This window comes from Calliphora vicina, chromosome 1, assembly GCF_958450345.1.
Source record: "Calliphora vicina chromosome 1, idCalVici1.1, whole genome shotgun sequence".
In the NCBI taxonomy this organism is placed as follows: domain Eukaryota; kingdom Metazoa; phylum Arthropoda; class Insecta; order Diptera; family Calliphoridae; genus Calliphora; species Calliphora vicina.
The window spans coordinates 103,677,822-103,699,292 of NC_088780.1; the positions used below are offsets into that span (position 1 = coordinate 103,677,822).

The 21,471-nt window shown below is 28.2% G+C and overlaps 1 protein-coding gene across 3 annotated transcripts in view; it reads left to right on the forward strand.

Annotated features, from left to right (window-relative positions):
- Positions 1-21,471, forward strand: part of sima (similar) — a 281,132-nt gene that overhangs the window by 126,719 nt on the left and 132,942 nt on the right. For all 3 annotated transcript variants that reach the window (XM_065515340.1, XM_065515341.1, XM_065515339.1), the window contains one exon: positions 15,935-16,076. In XM_065515340.1, coding sequence (XP_065371412.1) covers positions 15,935-16,076 — 142 coding nt within the window. The remainder of the gene's footprint in view (positions 1-15,934; positions 16,077-21,471) is intronic.

Genomic DNA, 21,471 nt, shown 5'->3' on the forward strand with positions numbered 1-21,471 from the left:
TTACATACCAACAAGACAATGCAAACTCAAATGCCCCCTAAAATATACTATACTTATCATATCCTATAAATGCAATGATACTTTCTCTTGCTCTTGCTGAATAGAGAAAGACAAACAACAAATACCAACTCAAGTTAATACAATCAAGGTTATGTATCAAACAACAGCAACAACAATAACACAACAAACCACAATAGAAATGTAAATAAATAAATATATGTAGTTTTGTAGTTGTTGTCTTTACAATTTCACATCGTATGTGTAGGTATGTGTTTGTTTTTATTAGTGGATCTCTTTAGTAGTCTAAAGTTTTACACAACACAAGAATTATTGTTTACTAGTCGGTCTACTACTACTTCCACTATTGTTGCTGTTGATATTTGATTTCCAAATCCTTTCTAAACACATAACTGTAAATCATTGTCATCATCATCATCATTGAAGTCGTTGTCTGTGAGAACGTTTTCAAAAAAACGTAGTCAACCGGCACTCACGAACAGCAACAATGACCACAAAACATTAATAATGGTATAAGAAAATGAAAAATTATTTGGTTTTGGGTTAAGTCTTAACGAATTGTAAATACCCTAGTTGTTGGTCATAATAAATGTAATACAAAATATGTAGTTTTTTAGTTCTAAAAGAGTTTCTTACAAAAAAGGCAGAAATGAGATTGCAATACAAAATTTTAGTACAATTATAAAATTTATATTGTTGTTTTTACAAAAAGTTTTTAAATTATGTAAATATCTTATTTAGTTTCCATATAATTGGTATATTAAGATGGATATTCTATATTGTTACGAAATTGTACTTGAATTCAAATATAACGATTTTAACGGCTGATTTGAAAGTAGCATAATGCTTTCAAATAACAGTGCTGTAAAACTGTAACATATCTGTGGGCATTGTTGAGTGGAAGCTTTCAGTTGATTTGATCGTAAGTTGGCAACGCTGTATTCGAATATTCAGTTAAAGAGCATTGTAGAAAGTACACCACAGATGGCGTATGATCTAGAATATTCGAACTTTGACAGTTAAAGAGCTTTCTAGATGGTAATGCAGTGTTATAAATAGTGGCAGAGGTTGCAGTCGTGAGTGAGTTTATCAGAGACGCTTTTCGAAGAAACATCATCTAAGGGCCTTAAAGTGTGTTGTGTTTGTTTTTCAAGTAAATTCGTGTACATTATAAATTGTGTCTGTAATTCTGAGAATTTATAAACGTGTATAAAAAAACATTGAGTGGCTATTTAATTCTGTTGTTGTTGTACATTTTAAAGAAATAAAGAGTTGTTACAATTTTCAAACTACTAAACGGCTTTTATTTGCAATCAAAAGTATCCGGTTTATTTAAAGAACCTTTTGAAAAGGTTAAAACGTAACAATATTAATCATACGCCAAGGTGGGGTAAATTGTTGAATACTCTCAAATGGTAATAGAATTTTATTTTGTAAACTTTGCATCCATTTGAAAAAAGGCTTAAGCCAGCCTTTAGAAAATTAAATTTAGAATCTCACTGTTTGTATACCTTGAGCTATAGGGTGTCAAAGTTGACCAACTCAGTGGAAGTGAGAAGCTTGTCACTTCCACAAATTTAGCTGAACTTGATATTTTTGTTATCCTAACAAGGACAACTTATTATACTAAGTTATTTAGTTTGCAAATAATTCAAATTTTAAGGAGACTTCTCAGAATTAATATTAATCATACGCCTATAATAAATGTTCATAAATATGTATTTTCTGAAGTCCGATTGCAAAACAATGTATATACAAATTGCCGAATTTTGTAAAATATATTTTTATGCAATTTGTGTCACATAATTTTGTTATGTGAACAAGCACTTAAAGTTCAGCTAAATCAATAGAATTGTTCAACTTTAAGTGCTTGTTCACATAACATAATTATGTTACTAAGTTCTTTAGTTTGCGAATTATTTGAATTTTAAGCAAAATACTCAGCATTAATATCAATCATACGCATTAGGGTTATTTATGGCAAACTCAATGTTTATATTTAAGAATTTTCTAAAATTGTAGAGTAAGCCATCCTCTTTAGAATATTAATTCTTTAAACACCCTGTTTCTATATAATTTAAGCTACAGTGTTTTAAAATTGACCAACTCGATTGAGAAAATTGTTCGCAGTTTGCAACTTCCAGAAATGTGGACTGATTTAACTTAAATTGTATGTTTTGTTAACATAATAATGAAATAAGAGATTATTATATAATTATTATTTTATTAAGTTATTTAGTTTGCAAGTAATTTACATTTTATGGGAAATACTCAGTATTAATATCAATCATACGCCTTAGAGGCATTGATGGCAAAATAAAAGTTTATATTTCAGTATTTTCTAAATTTCAAGACCGACTGAAAAACTATGTACTGAAAAGTTGTAGAGGATGACTTAATATTTTAGGAAACTGAAGTTATATACAGTACGAGACACAAATATGTAAATAAATTTGGAAATATCTATAAATTGAATTTTTATGCTCAACTTTTACCAATCTGACAATATTGTTTACACAATATGAAGATCATGATTAGTGAAGTATAGCAATAAAAAAAAATTAATGTGAAGTAATGGCATTTAAATACCAGAATATCAAAAAGATAAAAACTGAATTACACAATTTTGTCGCATTTTGTTTAAAGTTAAATAAACTTGTTATTATTATTTAGAAAAAAAAATAATTTTAATCAATTTCATTAATGACAGTTAGTTAAAACATGTTACTAGTTAACAATTTACAATTCTTTAAGGAATATTGAATATGAAGAAGATTATCACCGAAGTTGCAAATTCTGTTACCGAGCAGCTGAAAAATGGTATCTCCCATCGAAAAATATCCACCAAATTCAATATTTCTTTTAATCTGTTGAGAACATAGCGAATATATGTGGTTTGGCTTTTCCAGCACCAATTTGTGGACGGAATTCAATTCTATTGTTAGAAGATGGTCTCACTGTATAGCGTCTAGTTGCATCAGTAGAAGAAAATAATCCCCGTGAGGTACAACAAAAACTATCTTCATGCTATTAAATTAAAATTTTAAAACGTACATCTCTTAGAGAAATCAAAAGATGTGATTTTTATGCAATGAAGAGTGTTAAAAAACCTCGTTTAACTGAAAGACACAAGTCTCTTCGACTAACATTTATAAATTTTTTTTAAGAAATGGACCTTTGATGATTGGGAAAAAGTTATCTGTACAGATGAATCGAAAATTAACCATTTTAGAACTGATGGACCAAAATATGACTACCAAAAACGAAATGCGGCATTAAAAGACCGTGATTTTATGATGACTATGAAATATGGTAGTGGAAAATTGCCATTTTGTGGTTGTTTTTCAGCGGAAGGTGTAGGAAAACTTCATAAAATTGGTAGTAATATGAATGCTGAAATGTATATAGACATTATCAAGACTACAGATGTGGATAGTCTGAGTGATTGGCGTGGACAAATTGAATACACTGTGATACTACAAGATAACGACAACAAACATAAGTCTAAAAAGACTCTTAATTTTTAAAAAACCGCCAAAATTATATTGCTTGATTGACTCCCACAATCTCAGAATTTAAATCCGATTGAGAATTTGGTGCGAATTCTAAAATGTCGCGTTTATAGTTATCAAAATGCATTTAGAAACACAACTCAGCTCTAGGAGCGCTCCCATGATATCTAGGGATCTATAATGCAAGAAGAGTGTCGCAAACTGGTGGAGAGTATGCCCTCCAGAATTCAGGCTGTCATTGACGCGAAAGGAGGTTATCCGAAGTACTAAAAAAGTTACTTTAGTAATCTGCGTCAAAAGTGTGTAAATGGGTTGCAGTTATTTTTTTTATATTACTGCAGTATTATTAAGGAAATATTTTATTTATTTAGTCCTAAAATACCCTTAATAAATATTGTTTAAAAAAACACAAAACGTTTCTTTATAAACATTGCACTTTAAATATTGTATCACAAAGTGTAAATATATGACCATCATTTACACATTTGTGTCTCACACTGTATATCCTGTTTACAGGGTGTTAAAGTTGATCAACAAGCATTCAAACGGTCATTACTGACATGCAATATCATCATTCAAGGTCTCTCGGCTTCAATACGTATAGTACCCAATTTCCCTGCTTTTGGATGAATCCTACTGGTCGAAAACGTTTTGAAATTGCTGCTTGAGTAGCTCCCAATGATTTTGCAAGCTCTTGTTGAGTTTGACAAAAATCATTATGGAATAATGCCTCCAATCATCACATCAATCACCACTTCTGAATTAAACAAGTAAAGCAAAACTTCCCTCATATGACGCTTTGTTGGTACAAAATTCGACATTTTCGAAGCAAAAAAAAAACTATTGTAAATCACGCATTTTTAAGTCATAATAATTAAATAACAACAAATCTGAGTATTGTAACTTTAAGAAGAAAACTTATAAAGAAATTTCCGAAAATTCCGGATAAAACATTTTATGAAAATTTAAAAAAAAATTTTCCCTGGAATTTCCAGAAATTTTCCCGCTTAGGAAACCTAATTGCATCTGAAAAAAATATGCTTTTCAAAAGTTTATTATTAGACTATGTTTCTTATTATTTTAAACAGTTTTCATAAATAAGAACCCTAGCAAAAATATCCTATGACATCTTTACTCAAAATAATAATACAATAATTGTACTCAAAATTATGTTGTATGGTTTGTGGGCAAATACTTGATTCACAACCGAGTTGTAGCAACAGTCACATCGTGTATTGCTATCATACAAATCAATTTTTATCTAACTAAAAATGTTAGTAAAATAATAACACTCATGTTATGAAATTAAGCGATGAACGACTAAGAATTAGCTCACATGTTTAGTTCAGCTTGCTAAGGAGTTATTAAATTTAAAGAGACTCTTTGATTGATTTCTTAATTAAAATATAATTCAACTCTCACTATTGCATAATATCTGTAACAAACAAATAATAAATATATGGTGACTTTGAACTGGGTTTACTTTTTGTCAATATTAATTTCTGGATTTATATTAAATATTACTATGATTTTGTATGTGTTAATAACAACAATTCAAAATAAATATAAAATTTAGGTTGTTGTTTTAACAAAAGTTTTTAAATTATATTAATAACTTCTTTAGTTTTCATAAAATTTGCATATTAAAAAAAATACTCATTAATAATATTAATCATACGCCATGGTGGTGGGTCAATTGCTAAATAAATTATAATAAATACGTAGCTAGTAAACTATGGATCAAATTAAAAAACAATGTATAAGAAAATTGATTGAAATTGATATGAAAGTAAAATTGCAACTTAAATCTAAACAAACTTAAATTCCTGCTGTAGCTATTATTTAAGATTTTTATAGTCCATACATACCAATGTCCATACCTATAAATGTATTTGAGTTTAAACGTTTTATACCTTTTTTTCCTATAATTTCTATACTTATGTGAATGTATATCATAGATATATTTGAATTACCTTTTGAGGATCAAGGATGTGCTAACAATAGTAGTTTGTTTTCATTTGATTGCATTTGAAAAGAATCACACAACACATTTCCAGAAACCTAGACTTACATACATACCTCTTTTATATCTAGAAATGTACATGTGTCTTTTAACTGCAAAGTGCATCATTCTTTTCTTAAAACCAAAAATGAAATAAATGAAAAAAAAAAAATACATGAAACAGAACGTGTATGCACTGAAGCATTTATGACCAAAAGGATAAAAAGCTTTAACACACAAGAAAAACGATTTGGAAATATTTTGTAAACCAACTACTCACACACACATTCAGTTGAATATTGACAATATAAAGACAAATGGAGAGACATTGAAATTGCAATATGAAAAGACCTAGAAAAAGTAACCCAGCAAATACAAATACATTTTTCAGTTCATATAATTCCGGGAATTTTTCCTCAAATATCATTTTGTTATTGCAAAATGTTTGCTGGTTTAATTTTTGTACGAAGAGTGTTTTCTTAAATATTTGTTTGGTATTCTAAGGATAAGGAAATAAATGTTCCATTTGCTTTGGTTATTTTTGGTAGTCGAGCATAAATCAAGGATTTGTGTTCAACAGCTAGTAGCAAAAAAACATTAAAAAAAGAAAGTATAAAACCAACAAACAAATCGTAATAATACTCCGGTGTGTCTTACATTATTTTTTTCTTGCATTTGTTTTTTTCTTTCTTCTCTTTGATTCCATACCAGCAGATAGAAAGTCTTTAAGCAAATAATCTAGCAAAAGCAACTGAAACACTGCTTCAAAATCTTTAGTCTTATAAAGTGTATTTTTGGCCAAAGGGGTGGAAAATATATTTTACAATATAATAAATATAAATAGAAAATCTTAAGTATATTATATGTATATAGAAATATATATATTATTATATAAATAAATAACAGTTGCATTGACCTTTGCTTAAGAAGGAAAAAAGGGTTTAAAAGTTTAAGCTTGTGATTTTTTTTATATAAAAATCATATTATATTTAAAAGGATTTAGAAAGATCAATTGTAAACAACGATGTATTACTAAGGTGTTTTAATATAAATGGTTAAATAATTTAAAATAGAAACTTAGTTTTATAAACAATCCACAATAAACTCTGAAAACTAGTTCATATTTGAAAGCCGCTTAGCTCACTATTAATTTAAATAGGCAGTTTAAAAGTAAAATCTTCCTAAAGCTTAATAACTTCTCTACAAATTTCATATAAATTATTATAATATCGGTTTAATAGTTTAAAAGATATCTAATTGTTACCATTTATTGTTGACTGCAACACAGTGTGGCGTATGATTAATATTAATACAGAGTTTTTTTGTTCAAATTCATTTTTTTCCAAAACTAAATATGATATTGTAAATTTTTAAATTGTGTTTTAATGTCAACAATATAAGCTTACCTAATATTAATAAAGTTTGTAAATCAAACGTTATTAAATGTAGTTTTGGAAAAAAATAATTTGAAATTTCTTGATGTCCAAAAGATATTACTTTTTTTCAATTCAACCAATTACTGCTAACACGAGATATTCTTCGACTTTTTTGTGAAATACATAACAAATTTTGAATACATTTGTTAAAGTTATTTTTTTTACATTTGAGTTGAACAATTTTGGTAACCTATAGCTCGCCCTCTATATAAACAGGATGCCTATAAGTTAAATTTTCTTAAAGTTTAATTTCTCCTCTACAAGTTTCATATACATTATTTTCCAATCGAATTAATACTTCAGAAAATATTTATTTGTTTGCATTTTTTGTTGAATACACCGCAGTGTGGCGTATGATTAATATTAATACTTAATATTTTTTTGGTAAATTAAAATTTTTTCAAAACTATTTATGATATGGTAACATTTTAAATACTTTTGTAAAGCCAACAATATAAACTTAAATAATATTTATTAAGTTTGAAATCAGAATTAAATTACTATGATTATTTTATATTAAAAGGTGTAGGAAAAAATTAATGATAAATTGTTTGATATCCAAAACAAAACACGAAACTTTGTTACAGTCTTTTTTGGCTGCCAAGTTCCACTTAACAGAACAGTACTATAAACTTGTTTTTCTTATCTACATATTAAAATTTAAATTTGTTTAAATTACGATCTCGAACATTTTTTTCACATTCCAGTTTGAAATTTGACACCCTGTATCTCTCCCTGTAGTTAAACAAAGTTTAATTTTATTAAAACTAAATACCTCAGCTACATGTTTCATATACATTATTATTCAATTAGATTAATATTTTAGCAGATATTTAATTGTTACTATATATTGTGGACTGCACCGCAGTGTGGCGTATGATTAATATTAATACTGAGTATTTTTTTCAAATTAATTTTTTTCCAAAACTAAATAAGCTATTGCAACATTTTAAATGGTATTTTAAAGTCAACAATATAGGCTTACCTAATATTTATAAAGTTTTTAAACCAGAGTTTAATTACTATGACTTTTTTATTATTAAATGTAGTTTTGCAAAAAGAAAAAAAAATAATTAGAAATCTTGGTGACCAAAAGTTATCACTTTTTTCGAATTCAACTAATTACTGTTGACACGAGACTTTTTTCGACTTTTAACTGTATTTAACTGTACGAGCTGATTTTCTTGTAGAAGTGTTTGGTGCTCTTCGAATGAGTTGTTCGACTTCTTTTGCCTTACCGATATCTGTTAGACTTTTTTTCTTCCTGATCCATGTTTTCTTTCAATGTTCAAGTCTTCCTTATACTGTTTAATGGCTTTTGAAACAGTGTGACGATGAACCTTAAAATCTTTTGCTATTTAAAGCCAATACTTGATTTTTTTGAAAAGTTTTAATTATTTTTGCACGTACTTTTTTTCGAAATAACAGTTGTAAATAAATTATTAAGGAAATACATATTTTTAAAAGCTAACGTGATTAAAAAAACAATAATTTGTTGGCCCAAGGATATGGTTTGGTTGTAATAGCGTGTATAAGTTTATTCTGACGCACTCTTCAATAAGATTATATTTTAATGAATTCTTAATGAATTTGTACAATATTTGAATAAAATTACGTATTTTTGAGAATTTTTATATGGAACGGTTTAAGTTTTATTTAGCTTAATACAAGTATAAGTTTTTTTTGGCTCACTCTTTATAAAAATAAAACTTCTATTGTCACTTTATATATTAATCCTTTTCACATTTTGCTTTTGGTTTATCAAATTACCACCTTTTCACATTTTGTCTGTTTAATATTTATGGTTTTTCAAATTACCTCCTTTTAAAATAAAATGATAGGAAATTATTTTTTGCTATATTTGTAAAAAAAGAAACACACTTCACCAACAACAATAAACTACAGCTACTACACTGCAATCATGATTTCAAATCAAACACTTTCAAAAGTTTCCCATAAGAACATACACATTACCAGCAAATGTTTTTATGCGATAAATAAAAGTTTTTCATTGCAAAAATAAGAAGAAAATAGCAACAATGCAATAACTTTTGTTTAAAACCAAAATATAAAAAAAAATACTAAACGATTTTAGCAAAACAACACATGTCGTGTTTGGTTGCTTTTTTGTTTCAATTTTATTTTCAAGCGAAAATAATGATGTCGCAAAACCCTGAAAACTCTTCGACTGGCGTCATGTGTTGCTCTGGCATGTTTAGTAAAGTAAATTATTTTCAGATTTAGCTAAAAACTTTATAATAAACCAAAACAAACAAAAAAAAAAATAATATCAATTTGAAAAGTTTTTGGCTAAATAGTTGTGCAAAAAAAACGTAACTACTTTAAAACATTTCAATTTCATAAGAGAATTTAAGCAAACAATTCAAATCTGCACAAATGATTTGCTAGAAATTGCAGTTTTTTAGGTTTTAAAGATTTAATTTTTAAAGCATAAACTAATTTCGAAACTCTTAGTAAATTCTAGGGTTGTCAATTATTCGAGTTTTATTTCAATCGAATAAAAGTTTATGATTTTTTTTATTATTCGAGTAATCGATAAATTTTTAAATTTTCCTCGATTACTCGAACGAATAACGAGTAAAGAATATTCGAATAATTCAATAACATATTTCTGAACAAAAATCTAAAATCGGTAATAACTTGGCCAATAAGCGTTTAATCAAGAAAAGCAGCTCAATCTGTGATCACTCATATTTCTGGCCAAAAATCGATTTTTTATATAAAAACTCAAAATATCTAAATTCGCTAATAACTTGGCCAATAAGCGTTTAATCAAGTAAAGCAACTCGATCTGTGATCACTCATATTTCGGACAAAAAATCGATATTTTATATAAAAACTCAAAATATCTAAATTTGCTATTAAATTGGTCAATAAGCATTTAATTAAGAAAAGGAGTTTGAATTGTGATTTTTTATATAAAAACTCAAAATATCTAAATTCGCTAATAACTTGGCCAATAAACGTTTAATCAAGAAAAGGAGTTCGATCTGTGATCACTCAGATTTCGGACAAAAAATCGATTTTTTTATATAAAAACTCAAAATATCTAAATTCGTTAATAACTTGGCCAATAAGCGTTTAATCAAGAAAAGGAGTTCGATCTGTGATCACTCAGATTTCTGAACAAAAATCGATTTTTTATATAAAAACTCAAAATATCTAAAATCGCTAATGAATTGGCCAATAAGCGTTTAATCAAGAAAAGCAGCTCGATCTGTGATCACTCATATTTCTAAACAAAAATCGATGTGTACATTGATTTCCATGTATTCTGTTGTTGCAAGACTTAGGTTTTTGACAACAGACTTATAAGTCTATAGGTTCTTTAGTTCTAAGTAACGCTTCTATGTATATTTTATTTTATGAACATAAGATTCATTGTACATCAAACAGAACCCAAACCTATATGAATAAAAATACGTGAATACAAAACGTTTTTTTTTTAAACTATTTTTACCCATTTCAAACCGCTTTTCTCAAATTCACAAATCGAATACTATCATTATACCCTACACCACCATAGTGGGGAGGGTATAATGCGTTTGTGCAGATGTTTGTAACGCCCAAAAATATTAGTCTAACACCCACCTTAAAGTATACCGATCGACTTAGAATCACTTTCTGATGTAAAACCTTGTGCGCAGAGTACAGGTCGCAATTTTGAAGATATTTCGATGAAATTTGATACATATTATTTTTTCGGCTCAAGGACCAAGCCTATTGAAACTGGCTGAAATCGGTCCATTATTTCACCTAGCCCCCATACAAATGTCCTCCCGAAATTGGACTTTATCTGTCATAAATGTTTAATTTATATATGTATCTCCACAAATTCCGCTCCAAATAAGTTTTATATACACAAAATTCATGTCACAAAATCGGTCCATAATTAGTCATAGCTCCCATATAGACCCGCTTCCGAAAATCACTTTAACGTGCATAAATCGCTTAAAAATGTTGGTAGACACACAAAATTCAACATAGTTAACTTCAATATACACATAAATCACACGACCTAATTTCATGGTGATCGGTCCATAATTGGTCATAGCCCCCATATAAGGCCCACTTCCGAAAATCACTCAAAAATATAAATTATTCAAATTTTAAAAGAAAAATTTTTTTTGCTCTTTTACTTAGTGTAGGGTATTATATGGTCGGGCTTGACCGACCATACTTTCTTACTTGTTTTTTTTTAATTTGGACAGGACAATTTCTGTCGGGTCAGCTTGTTGAAAAATAATTCTAACTCTATTTCTAGTATCTGCTTAGCTTTAATACTAACAAGGTTTTCCTTTTAAAGTTAAGTTTGAAAATGTTCCGATCTTGGTGTGTCAATCCAAAGTCGATTTGAAAATTAATGTTGAAAGTCTTTTCTAACCAAATTTCCAATTGAACCACTTGGACTAATATTGATCTATTGGTTTTGTTTCTTTGAGATATTTTCCTCCAATTTTTTTTAGTTTTAACTGAAAATAAATTTATTCGAATATTCGATTAATCAAAATTATTTATCAAATTGTATTCCATTAAGAAATATATTTTTTCATCGATTATTGGAATAAATTTTATTCGAATAATTTTTATTCGAATGACAAGCCTAGTAAATACTAGTAGACCTAATAGATTCTCAATATATAAGTTCTATTGTACCTCTTTAATAGAGAAATAACGATTTTAATATTATCCTCGTTAGCCATAAGGATTAATGAGTATGTATGCATGTATTATTCTACATATACATCTAAATAATTCTTCCTTTTCCTTTATGTTCATGTATGAATGTATCAATGCATGTGTGATTAGTGAAATATGTTTAGTTCCATTATAATAATGTTTATTTCTATAGCCTGAATACTTCTGAATACTTGTGTAAGTGTAATATTCACACGCACATATGTACATACATTTAATGTTTTGTTTATTTATAGAAAGAAAAATCTTTGTATAAGGATTCCTTTAATATCCTTAAATGGCTTATAGTATTTTAGCTTTATCTTTAAGTTTTTTTTCTTCTCTTGTATTCAGTCTTTAGATTTTGTCTATATCTATAACAGAGCTAACACACATACGCAAACTTAAGAGCTCGCTACAACTAAGAAATTAATTCGCGTGTTTAAGGCTCTAACATTAATTAGGATGGACCGAATTGGGAAATCTCAAAATATTTCGACTTAAAAATAAAGTTTTAGATTTTTCTCTTGTTTGATCTTATTAAAATTCAAATATCTTTTAAATACTCTTAAATGCACTATTTTATGGTATATAAACACGAATAGGTGGTCCATCTTCATTTAAAATCTACCACACTTTTGGACACTTTTTTTGTGCTCTCTCTTTTAACAAGGGCCCAATATCTTCACACTGGACTTAACTCCGGGCAGTTGGGAGGATATACCTCTCTTGGTACAAATACCACATTATTGTTAATGAATTGTATGTTGTTAACTTGTAAAATGTTTTAATTGACTGCCATTAATGAAACTGTTTAATATTTTTACTCTTCAAAATACTAATACAAGTTTAATTAACTTTAAAGCAAATGTGACTAAAACATTTCAAGTATAGCTGATTTATCTGCACTATCTTAACCCTCTAACCGGCCAATTTTATTTTGAGGTAAAAAATATACCAGGTTATTGTTTGAATAAAAAAAAAATACGTTGGAATAAAAAAAAACTAAAGACAAGTGCACGTTCATATTTATCACAATAAGTAAATTGTTTGTCTCTTTACACATATTTACCGTTATAACGGGAGAAATAATCAAATAAAGCAGCATTACATACATTTAACATACCCCGCCTAAAGGCAGTCTTACCGGTTAGAGGGTTAAGTGCCATTGTCAGAATTTGTTGTAGACCTACACATCTATAGCAGACTGTAAGTTGGCCTCATCAATCTCATCTGATTCACCGCTTCCCGATCCTGTGGGACGGAACAGCTTCACTTTTTCGTTCCTCAACCTGAAGAACAGATTCGGTGATGACGAGAATTAGGCATGTGTTGCCGTCGCCTTGTTCAGTGTGGTGATAGACCAGTTATCCATATGGATGTTTGGGTTTTGAAGCTTCAAGTATTCCAACATCTTCTGCTTTTTGGTAACCAAATTCGTGTAAGTGGTCTCATATGAGATTAGTTTAAGACATAAACCTTTCCATGTACCACTGATCTTAGCTATGCATTTGATAAGATCACCCTATAGCCCGGATTAATCTCGCCAGAGTCAAAACGAGGCCCCTATGAGCGGGCAAGTTTGGTTACGATAGAACACCATTCTGCTGCCACATGATTAATGGTCCTTCCTGGTCTCATTGAACAGTATTAAGGCGAATGTATTTATGGTCTTTTGGGTCCCGATGTGGCTTTTTTTATCGGCAACCTTTCGTCTGTTAGAAGATTTATCTTCCTCATTCTGAGAACGATTTTGTCTTATGATAAATATCTATTGGTTTTGGAACATTTACAACATCTTAATTAATGAATGCATCCTAATGTACGATACATGTTGATGCTTTTGTTTTATTAAATTCTAAATGAAACTAATTTTCTGCTTTTGACTTCAAATTAATGAAATTGTAGATAATTTTTATCGCTGTTTTTTTTTTAGTCAAAATAAATCTTGTATCGTTTCCTTTAATGTGTATATTTTTTTTTATTTTTCGGAGGTTTGGCAAGGCTTTGCAACATGTGTTGGGTATTACTTGTTAAATGTTGTAGGAGTTTTAAATGCGTCGTTTAGTTTAGTTTTTATATTCTGTTTGCTTGCTCTTTAAGAAAATTTAATGAATTGAATTGTGGCAAATTATTTACATTTATTTATATCATTCTAGCCGTTAATTTAAGTAAGTCATTAGTTTTTTCTTTATTGGGGCGTGTTTACATTTGTAAAGTAAATATTCATTTATATTTGCCGGTTTTCACCTTGTTCTAAATATTTTTTTTACATCATCCATCATTATTTTTGTGTGTTTTTATTTTTTTTAGCATAATGAATATAATTTTTGAGCACAACGCAATGGGTGGCTTCCTGTTGCCCTTTATTTTAAATATTTAACAAGAGAAAATTTAGGACATTTCAGTTTGACATAAACTACAATACATATTTTTGATTACTCATGTCGTTTTAACAAATAAGAGCAATAAACATTTAAATATAATTTAAACACATTAAAGTTGTTTGGGTAAAATTTCTACAATACACAAATAAATATACTTTAAATTAAATATATTTTGGTCGCATAGGAAAGGAATTAATGTGTAAAAGAGCTTGTGGCTTTTGCTACTTTAAAGATGTATGTTCAATTAGAACCCACCAAAACCTTTTAATTAAAAGTATATTCCATTTTTAAGAACATTTCCCATACAAAATTTAATATTCAACTAGGATAATATTTAAAACACATGTAAATCTCCAAATAAAAACACATTTGCTTAATATAACATTTTAATAATTAATTAGCGGCAGTCATTGTAACAACGGTGTAAGAGAAACAATATGATTTCCTATAAAATCCACCCTAACTTCATGACTCTTACTTCAATTTAAAATATTACACAATATGTGTCGTTATAATCAGCAGCATATTGTTTTCAATGTAAATTATTTTCTATAAAAAAAAAACAATTATGTAAAATTTAATGTATAATTACAGGCAAAATATACATGGGTATTAGAAGATTTTCATTGGTTTAATAAAGCGGTTTTTGGTGGAGGGTGATTTGGAATCTAAATGATTTTTATTATTAAATATTGCCACCAGGTGTAAAAGTTATAATGTGCATATTTGGAGTAAGAGTTTAGGTGTTTTTGTGCGGACATTATAAGATATTTTTGTGGGATTTTTTGTTTTGTGCAAATAAAAACCCTTAATGTATGTAATGCGTTTGCTTTATGGCCTAAAAGTGGGCTACGTTTTTTAAAAATTTAATTAACTTAGGTTAAATTATGACACTAAAATATATACGTGTTTTTATTATTATTAATAAAGTAAATATTGAAATTTGTTGTCTAGGAATTTTTGAATTTATTTAGTTTTTTTAATTTTATGGTTCTTTGAAACAGAGATTTCATCCGTTCTAGTTGTAGTTCAGTTCTAGTTCAGTTCTAGTTCAGTTGTAGTTCAGTTGTAGTTCTGTTCTAGTTCTAGTTCAGTTCTAGTTCAGTTCTAGTTCAGTTCTAGTTCTAGTTCAGTTCTAGTTCAGTTCTAGTTCAGTTCTAGTTCAGTTCTAGTTCAGTTCTAGTTCAGTTCTAGTTCAGTTCTAGTTCAGTTCTAGTTCAGTTCTAGTTCAGTTCTAGTTCAGTTCTAGTTCAGTTCTAGTTCAGTTCTAGTTCAGTTCTAGTTCAGTTCTAGTTCAGTTCTAGTTCAGTTCTAGTTCAGTTCTAGTTCAGTTCTAGTTCAGTTCTAGTTCAGTTCTAGTTCAGTTCTAGTTCAGTTCTAGTTCAGTTCTAGTTCAGTTCTAGTTCAGTTCTAGTTCAGTTCTAGTTCAGTTCTAGTTCAGTTCTAGTTCAGTTCTAGTTCAGTTCTAGTTCAGTTCTAGTTCAGTTCTAGTTCAGTTCTAGTTCAGTTCTAGTTCAGTTCTAGTTCAGTTCTAGTTTAGTTCTAGTTCAGTTCTAGTTCAGTTCTAGTTCAGTTCTAGTTCAGTTCTAGTTCAGTTCTAGTTCAGTTCTAGTTCAGTTCTAGTTCAGTTCTAGTTCTAGTTCAGTTCTAGTTCAGTTCTAGTTCAAAAAATCATGAAATTTTCTCAATAAATCACTTGATATTTTCTTCTTCAAATATACAAATTGTGAATTTTATAACAATTATATGTTGGAGAATAATTTTGGTTCTACGAATCATAGTATGGACTTGTGTTTCACTTTTTATTAAATAATTTTTCTTGCGTTTAATTTTCATCATTACTGACTTCTAATTGCTTATTTTTTTGGTTTTTTTTTACAGTTCTCTCGAAAGGCCAGGGTGAAACCTGTCGCTATCGTTTTTTGGGCAAATACGGCGGTTACTGTTGGATAGTTACTCAGGCAACAATTGTTTATGACAAACTAAAACCACAAAGTGTGGTCTGTGTTAATTTTGTTATAAGGTAAGTCAACTCAATATTCCAATTAAAATTTTCTAATTAATACAAATTTTACCTAATTACAATGAATTTAGTTTTTAAGAAAACAAGTGTTAATGAGTTGTTTTATAGGGAAAGGTTGGCTAAGCCTTAAAACTGATTAAAGAAATTTGTTCATTAACGCCTTTAGGTATAAGACATTTAAATTTAAATTGGTTTGCCTAAAAGTATGCAGTATGTTTAGATTGTTTATACAAAAACAGATGTATTCGAAAAGCATTCTTAAGTTTTACAAAATTTTTTTAATTGTAATTTGTGCTGTTCTTTATAATAATTCACTTTTATAAAAAGGCTTTTATGTTTTAATATGAAAATTTATATTTTTTTGTTTTACATTTGCCTTAAAAAGTATAGCATATATCAAGGATGATTTTTATTATACACATTTGTTTAATATTTAAATACAATTTCATATGGCAACATTGAACATAAACTTTATATGTGTATAAACCATAAACCCCTATAGATTGTCATCTCTTATTTCCTTCCTGCACCGCCCCCGTTTACACAAATAATCAAAATCCACAAACCATAAAAAATAAAACCTTTTGCAAATAATTTTTTTATTTATAATTTATGCCTAAAGCACATAAATCCATGTAAATTTCAGATGCAAAGGAAACCAATACGTTTGGAAAATCAAAATTTTCCTAAATAAAAAAATACTTAATTTTTTATTCCTCATAAAAATTCAAATTAACAAACGTAAAAGAAATACTCAATGAAAATCCATTGCTCATGTTAATGACAAACTTACAAGTCTGTTTTGTACACTTTTTTGTATGTAAATTTCAGTTTTAAAACTCTAAATTATTCTCCGTTATTAGCTCGAGTTTAGAGTTACGTTTACAATGCAATTTGAGTATTTCTAAGATGTAGCTAAAGTAGATATCAAAATATAATTGAAGCTTAAAATTCCATTTCTAAAGCTAAAAGCTGAGCACAAATAGAAAAACACATTATGCAAGAGATGTGTGTGTAGAGTGTATCAAATGTATGATGTAGTTGTCATGTGCGTCATCATTTCTATTTTTCCTTACTTGAGGGAAGGAGTTGTTGGGTTATATGACAAACGATTTTTTTAGCTCTCTCTCACATATGATATGATTTTTATATAATTTTATAAAGGCTAAATGCGTTTATTTCTTTTTTTGTGTTGTATAAAAACAACTCATTGTTATTCATCTAAATAAATAAAATGGATGAAAGGTTGGATATTTGTATAAGATGCAGAGAGAAAGAGGCACAGATTGTAGGCAAATATTTTAGACAGCAGCATGAAAAAAAGCGACTTGTGACGAATTAAAATAACCTTAACAAATTGCCAGACACAGGCACTCACAACAGCGAACATCATCTAATAAATTTTGATTATTTTTGTTCAACCTAAATAATAATGAAAAAGTTGACAGCACAAGATATCGAATTTTGTATTATTAAGCTTAAATTGAAGTACATAATAATATGAAGAAAATTTCGTAACAAATATTAGAATATTTACACACTGACCTCTTCAACATGTTAATAAAATATTGTTATAGTCTAGTCCAGTTCTTGTCCTAATTCTAGTTCTGTTCTAGTTCTGTTCTAGTCCAGTTCTTGTCCTAATTCTAGTTCTGTTCTAGTTCTGTTCTAGTTCTGTTCTAGTTCTGTTCTAGTTCTGTTCTAGTTCTGTTCTAGTTCTGTTCTAGTTCTGTTCTAGTTCTGTTCTAGTTCTGTTCTAGTTCTGTTCTAGTTCTGTTCTAGTTCTGTTCTAGTTCTGTTCTAGTTCTGTTCTAGTTCTGTTCTAGTTCTGTTCTAGTTCTGTTCTAGTTCTGTTCTAGTTCTGTTCTAGTTCTGTTCTAGTTCTGTTCTAGTTCTGTTCTAGTTCTGTTCTAGTTCTGTTCTAGTTCTGTTCTAGTTCTGTTCTAGTTCTGTTCTAGTTCTGTTCTAGTTCTGTTCTAGTTCTGTTCTAGTTCTGTTCTAGTTCTGTTCTAGTTCTGTTCTAGTTCTGTTCTAGTTCTGTTCTAGTTCTGTTCTAGTTCTGTTCTAGTTCTGTTCTAGTTCTGTTCTAGTTCTGTTCTAGTTCTAGTTCTGTTCTAGTTCTGTTCTAGTTCTGTTCTAGTTCTGTTCTAGTTCTGTTCTAGTTCTGTTCTAGTTCTGTTCTAGTTCTGTTCTAGTTCTGTTCTAGTTCTAGTTCTGTTCTAGTTCTGTTCTAGTTCTGTTCTAGTTCTAGTTCTGTTCTAGTTCTGTTCTAGTTCTGTTCTAGTTCTGTTCTAGTTCTGTTCTAGTTCTGTTCTAGTTCTGTTCTAGTTCTGTTCTAGTTCTGTTCTAGTTCTGTTCTAGTTCTGTTCTAGTTCTGTTCTAGTTCTGTTCTAGTTCTGTTCTAGTTCTGTTCTAGTTCTGTTCTAGTTCTGTTCTAGTTCTGTTCTAGTTCTGTTCTGTTCTAGTTCTGTTCTAGTTCTATTTTGAATCAAACAAATCAAATTTTTTATTTTGTTTGTATAAATTTAATCTTATTGATTTTAAAGATTTCCAAATTTAATTTTATTAAAATTGTTTTCAAAACATTTAAATTTATACAAAAATCAAGTTAATACCTGTTTATTGTCAACCCAAATTCTCCAGCTGTCACATACAACAAAATTCAATACTATAAACCCCCAAAAAATTAGACAAGATTTGAATATTTTCGCATAATGCCGAAAAAAAAGTATAACACGTTTTGCTATTCACTTCTCCACCGTTCACTCATTCAATAAATTTAACCTGCCACTTGCTGCTGTTTTTTTTTTGGCTTCACATAATTTATTTACTTGTCAATTTGTGGTTAAAAAATCTTTTACGGAACAAACAAATTCCAAAGCATATTTTAAGGTACTTAAATAATTCAACCATTAAGCTTATTGATTTGTTGTAGCTACAACAATGCACAAAAAATCCTTACGTTTTCAAAAATAATAATAAAAAAAAGATGATGATGTATATGTACGCTTGAGTGTTTCGAGTTTGCTGTAATAAACACAGTATATTTTAGGGCTGCTTCACTTTAACCAGAATATATATAGCATACTTTTATGGTTACTCCAACTGTAATAATAATGCTTTTAAATGTCTTATATTTTTTTTATTATTATTATTTATAAATAATAAATCTTATTTTACAGTGCTTTTTAAGGTGAGTATTTACAGGTTTTTCTGTTGTTATTTTTAATATTTATGCAAAATAATGAACAAATTTCTTTTTTTCTAAATAATCAATCTTATTTGGGTGTACTTTACTTTTAAAACATTTTTTTTTAAAAAATATTTTGACAAATATTTAAAAGTTTATGATGAAAATCTTATTATTGATGATTATTTTTTTACGAAATATTTAAACAAACTGTGTATTGCTTTAAATTCTTTTCTATATGCGGTTGGTTGGGTATTTCTCAAGCATAGAAATTTGTTCTTATTTCATATTATCATTAGGAGGGCAGCTTCTAATCGATATTGTGAGTTTTTTTTATTTTATTTAAAAACTCATTTATCTTATTTATTATTTTCATTAATTAAACAACATTGAAATTGTCATAAAACATTTTTGTGTTTTTTTACGATTTCAAAATAAAATTCCCTTAATTGAATAGAGCCATGTATGTGTTTTGTTTGTGTGCATTAAGGCATAAAACGCGTGCTATAATTTTAATTAAAACGTATGAATTGTTTCCCCCTTGTACTGCATCAACCAGAACAGAGACAACGAATTTCGAAATTAAATAAATTTCTCATAATTTCATTGATATAATGGCGCATCAAATAAAAAACAAAACATTTTGAGAAAAAAAGTAATTTAAATCCAAACTTAATACGCTAATGTTTGTAATTTGTAAACTGTTTATTTGTTTTTTAATTTTAGTTTGAATATTTGCATATAATATTGTAATCAATTGTGTTTTATTTTTCATAAAATCACTTCCTTGCACCCTCTCTCTCCACCCTTTGATATTCACAGATTTTACACTGTCATCTGTGTTTATATTGAATTTGTAGCATTTCGTATTATATTTATACATATATAAGTATTATCGGCAATGTAGGGGTTTCGAAAGAAATTTAACTCACTTTTATATGGTCCTACGAACCGAATATTCAATCAGTAAGAGGAATACCCAACCTCATAGAAATAAATATTTAACCAACAACTTAATTTGCTAGAGAACTAATCAAATATTAAGATTTTTAAATGAAATTATAATGAACTTTCATTACGGTTAATGGTCCTTCGAATCGCAAATTATTTTAAATTAATTTTTTTTAAAACAATCAAAATGTTTTAATTTATATGATAGTTATTCTCAGTTCTATTTTGTTCTACTTTATATCTTTTCTAGTTCAGTTTCAGTTCGGTTACCGATTTTCTATATTAACCTCGGGAAACCCTTTACTTATTTGTGTGTCTTGGCAAACATTGTCTGTTTGTTATTTATTTTTTCATTTCGTTTAATTATTTCATCTTAGTGTTGCCAATAATCTTAATTATTTTGTTGTTAAGAATTTTGTTTTATTCACTGTGTACATTTTTTTTATTTCTCTATATCATTTGTTTAGGGTTCATTTTGGGTTAAATGCTGGCTTTTTATCGTTGATTTTTAAATAGTTTTTTTTTATTTTTTTTCAGCTTCTTTTGACGTATTTTTCTCTCAGTCAATATTTTATTAAATTCAATTACTATAGAAAAAAAAACGTTTAGAATCAATCAATTTATTGATGAATTGAGTTATTTTTGAATTTAGAAAAAAGCTATTAAAGCAACAATTCAAACAACAACTCAATTAAAGTTGAAAGAGCAATTACATACACATGCCTCAAATGTGTCAAAATTGTACTAAATGATTTAGAAATTGTGACAACAAAATGTAGCAATTTTTTTTTTTTTTTTAATTATTCTAAAGTGTTGATAATTTTTTTGATTGATTTTTGATTATAGTAAAGAAATTGCTTAGAGAAAACACATAGATCGGAAACTCTTCTGTCAAAGACCTAACTCAGTTGTCAAAAACCTAAGTGGTGAGAATGAATTAGTATAAAAAACTATGTGAAAACAAAAACAACACTCGTATGTGTAACTTTTTTGAGTAATTTTTTTGTTTGAGTTTTTTTTCGAGATTCCGCTCTATGTATGTTCTCTATGAGAAATTATTTGTTTAGAAGTTTAAAAAAAAAATATGGAATTTTCTATTCAAATTCAAATTCATTTCATTGATAATTTTAAATTTCTTTTTTAGTTTTGTCAAATTTGTATGTTAATGAAAATTATAATCTTCAACATCTTTGGACTCTTTCGTAGTTCATGAGTTAGTTTTCTGACCACTTAACTCTTCCTCTAGTGATATGC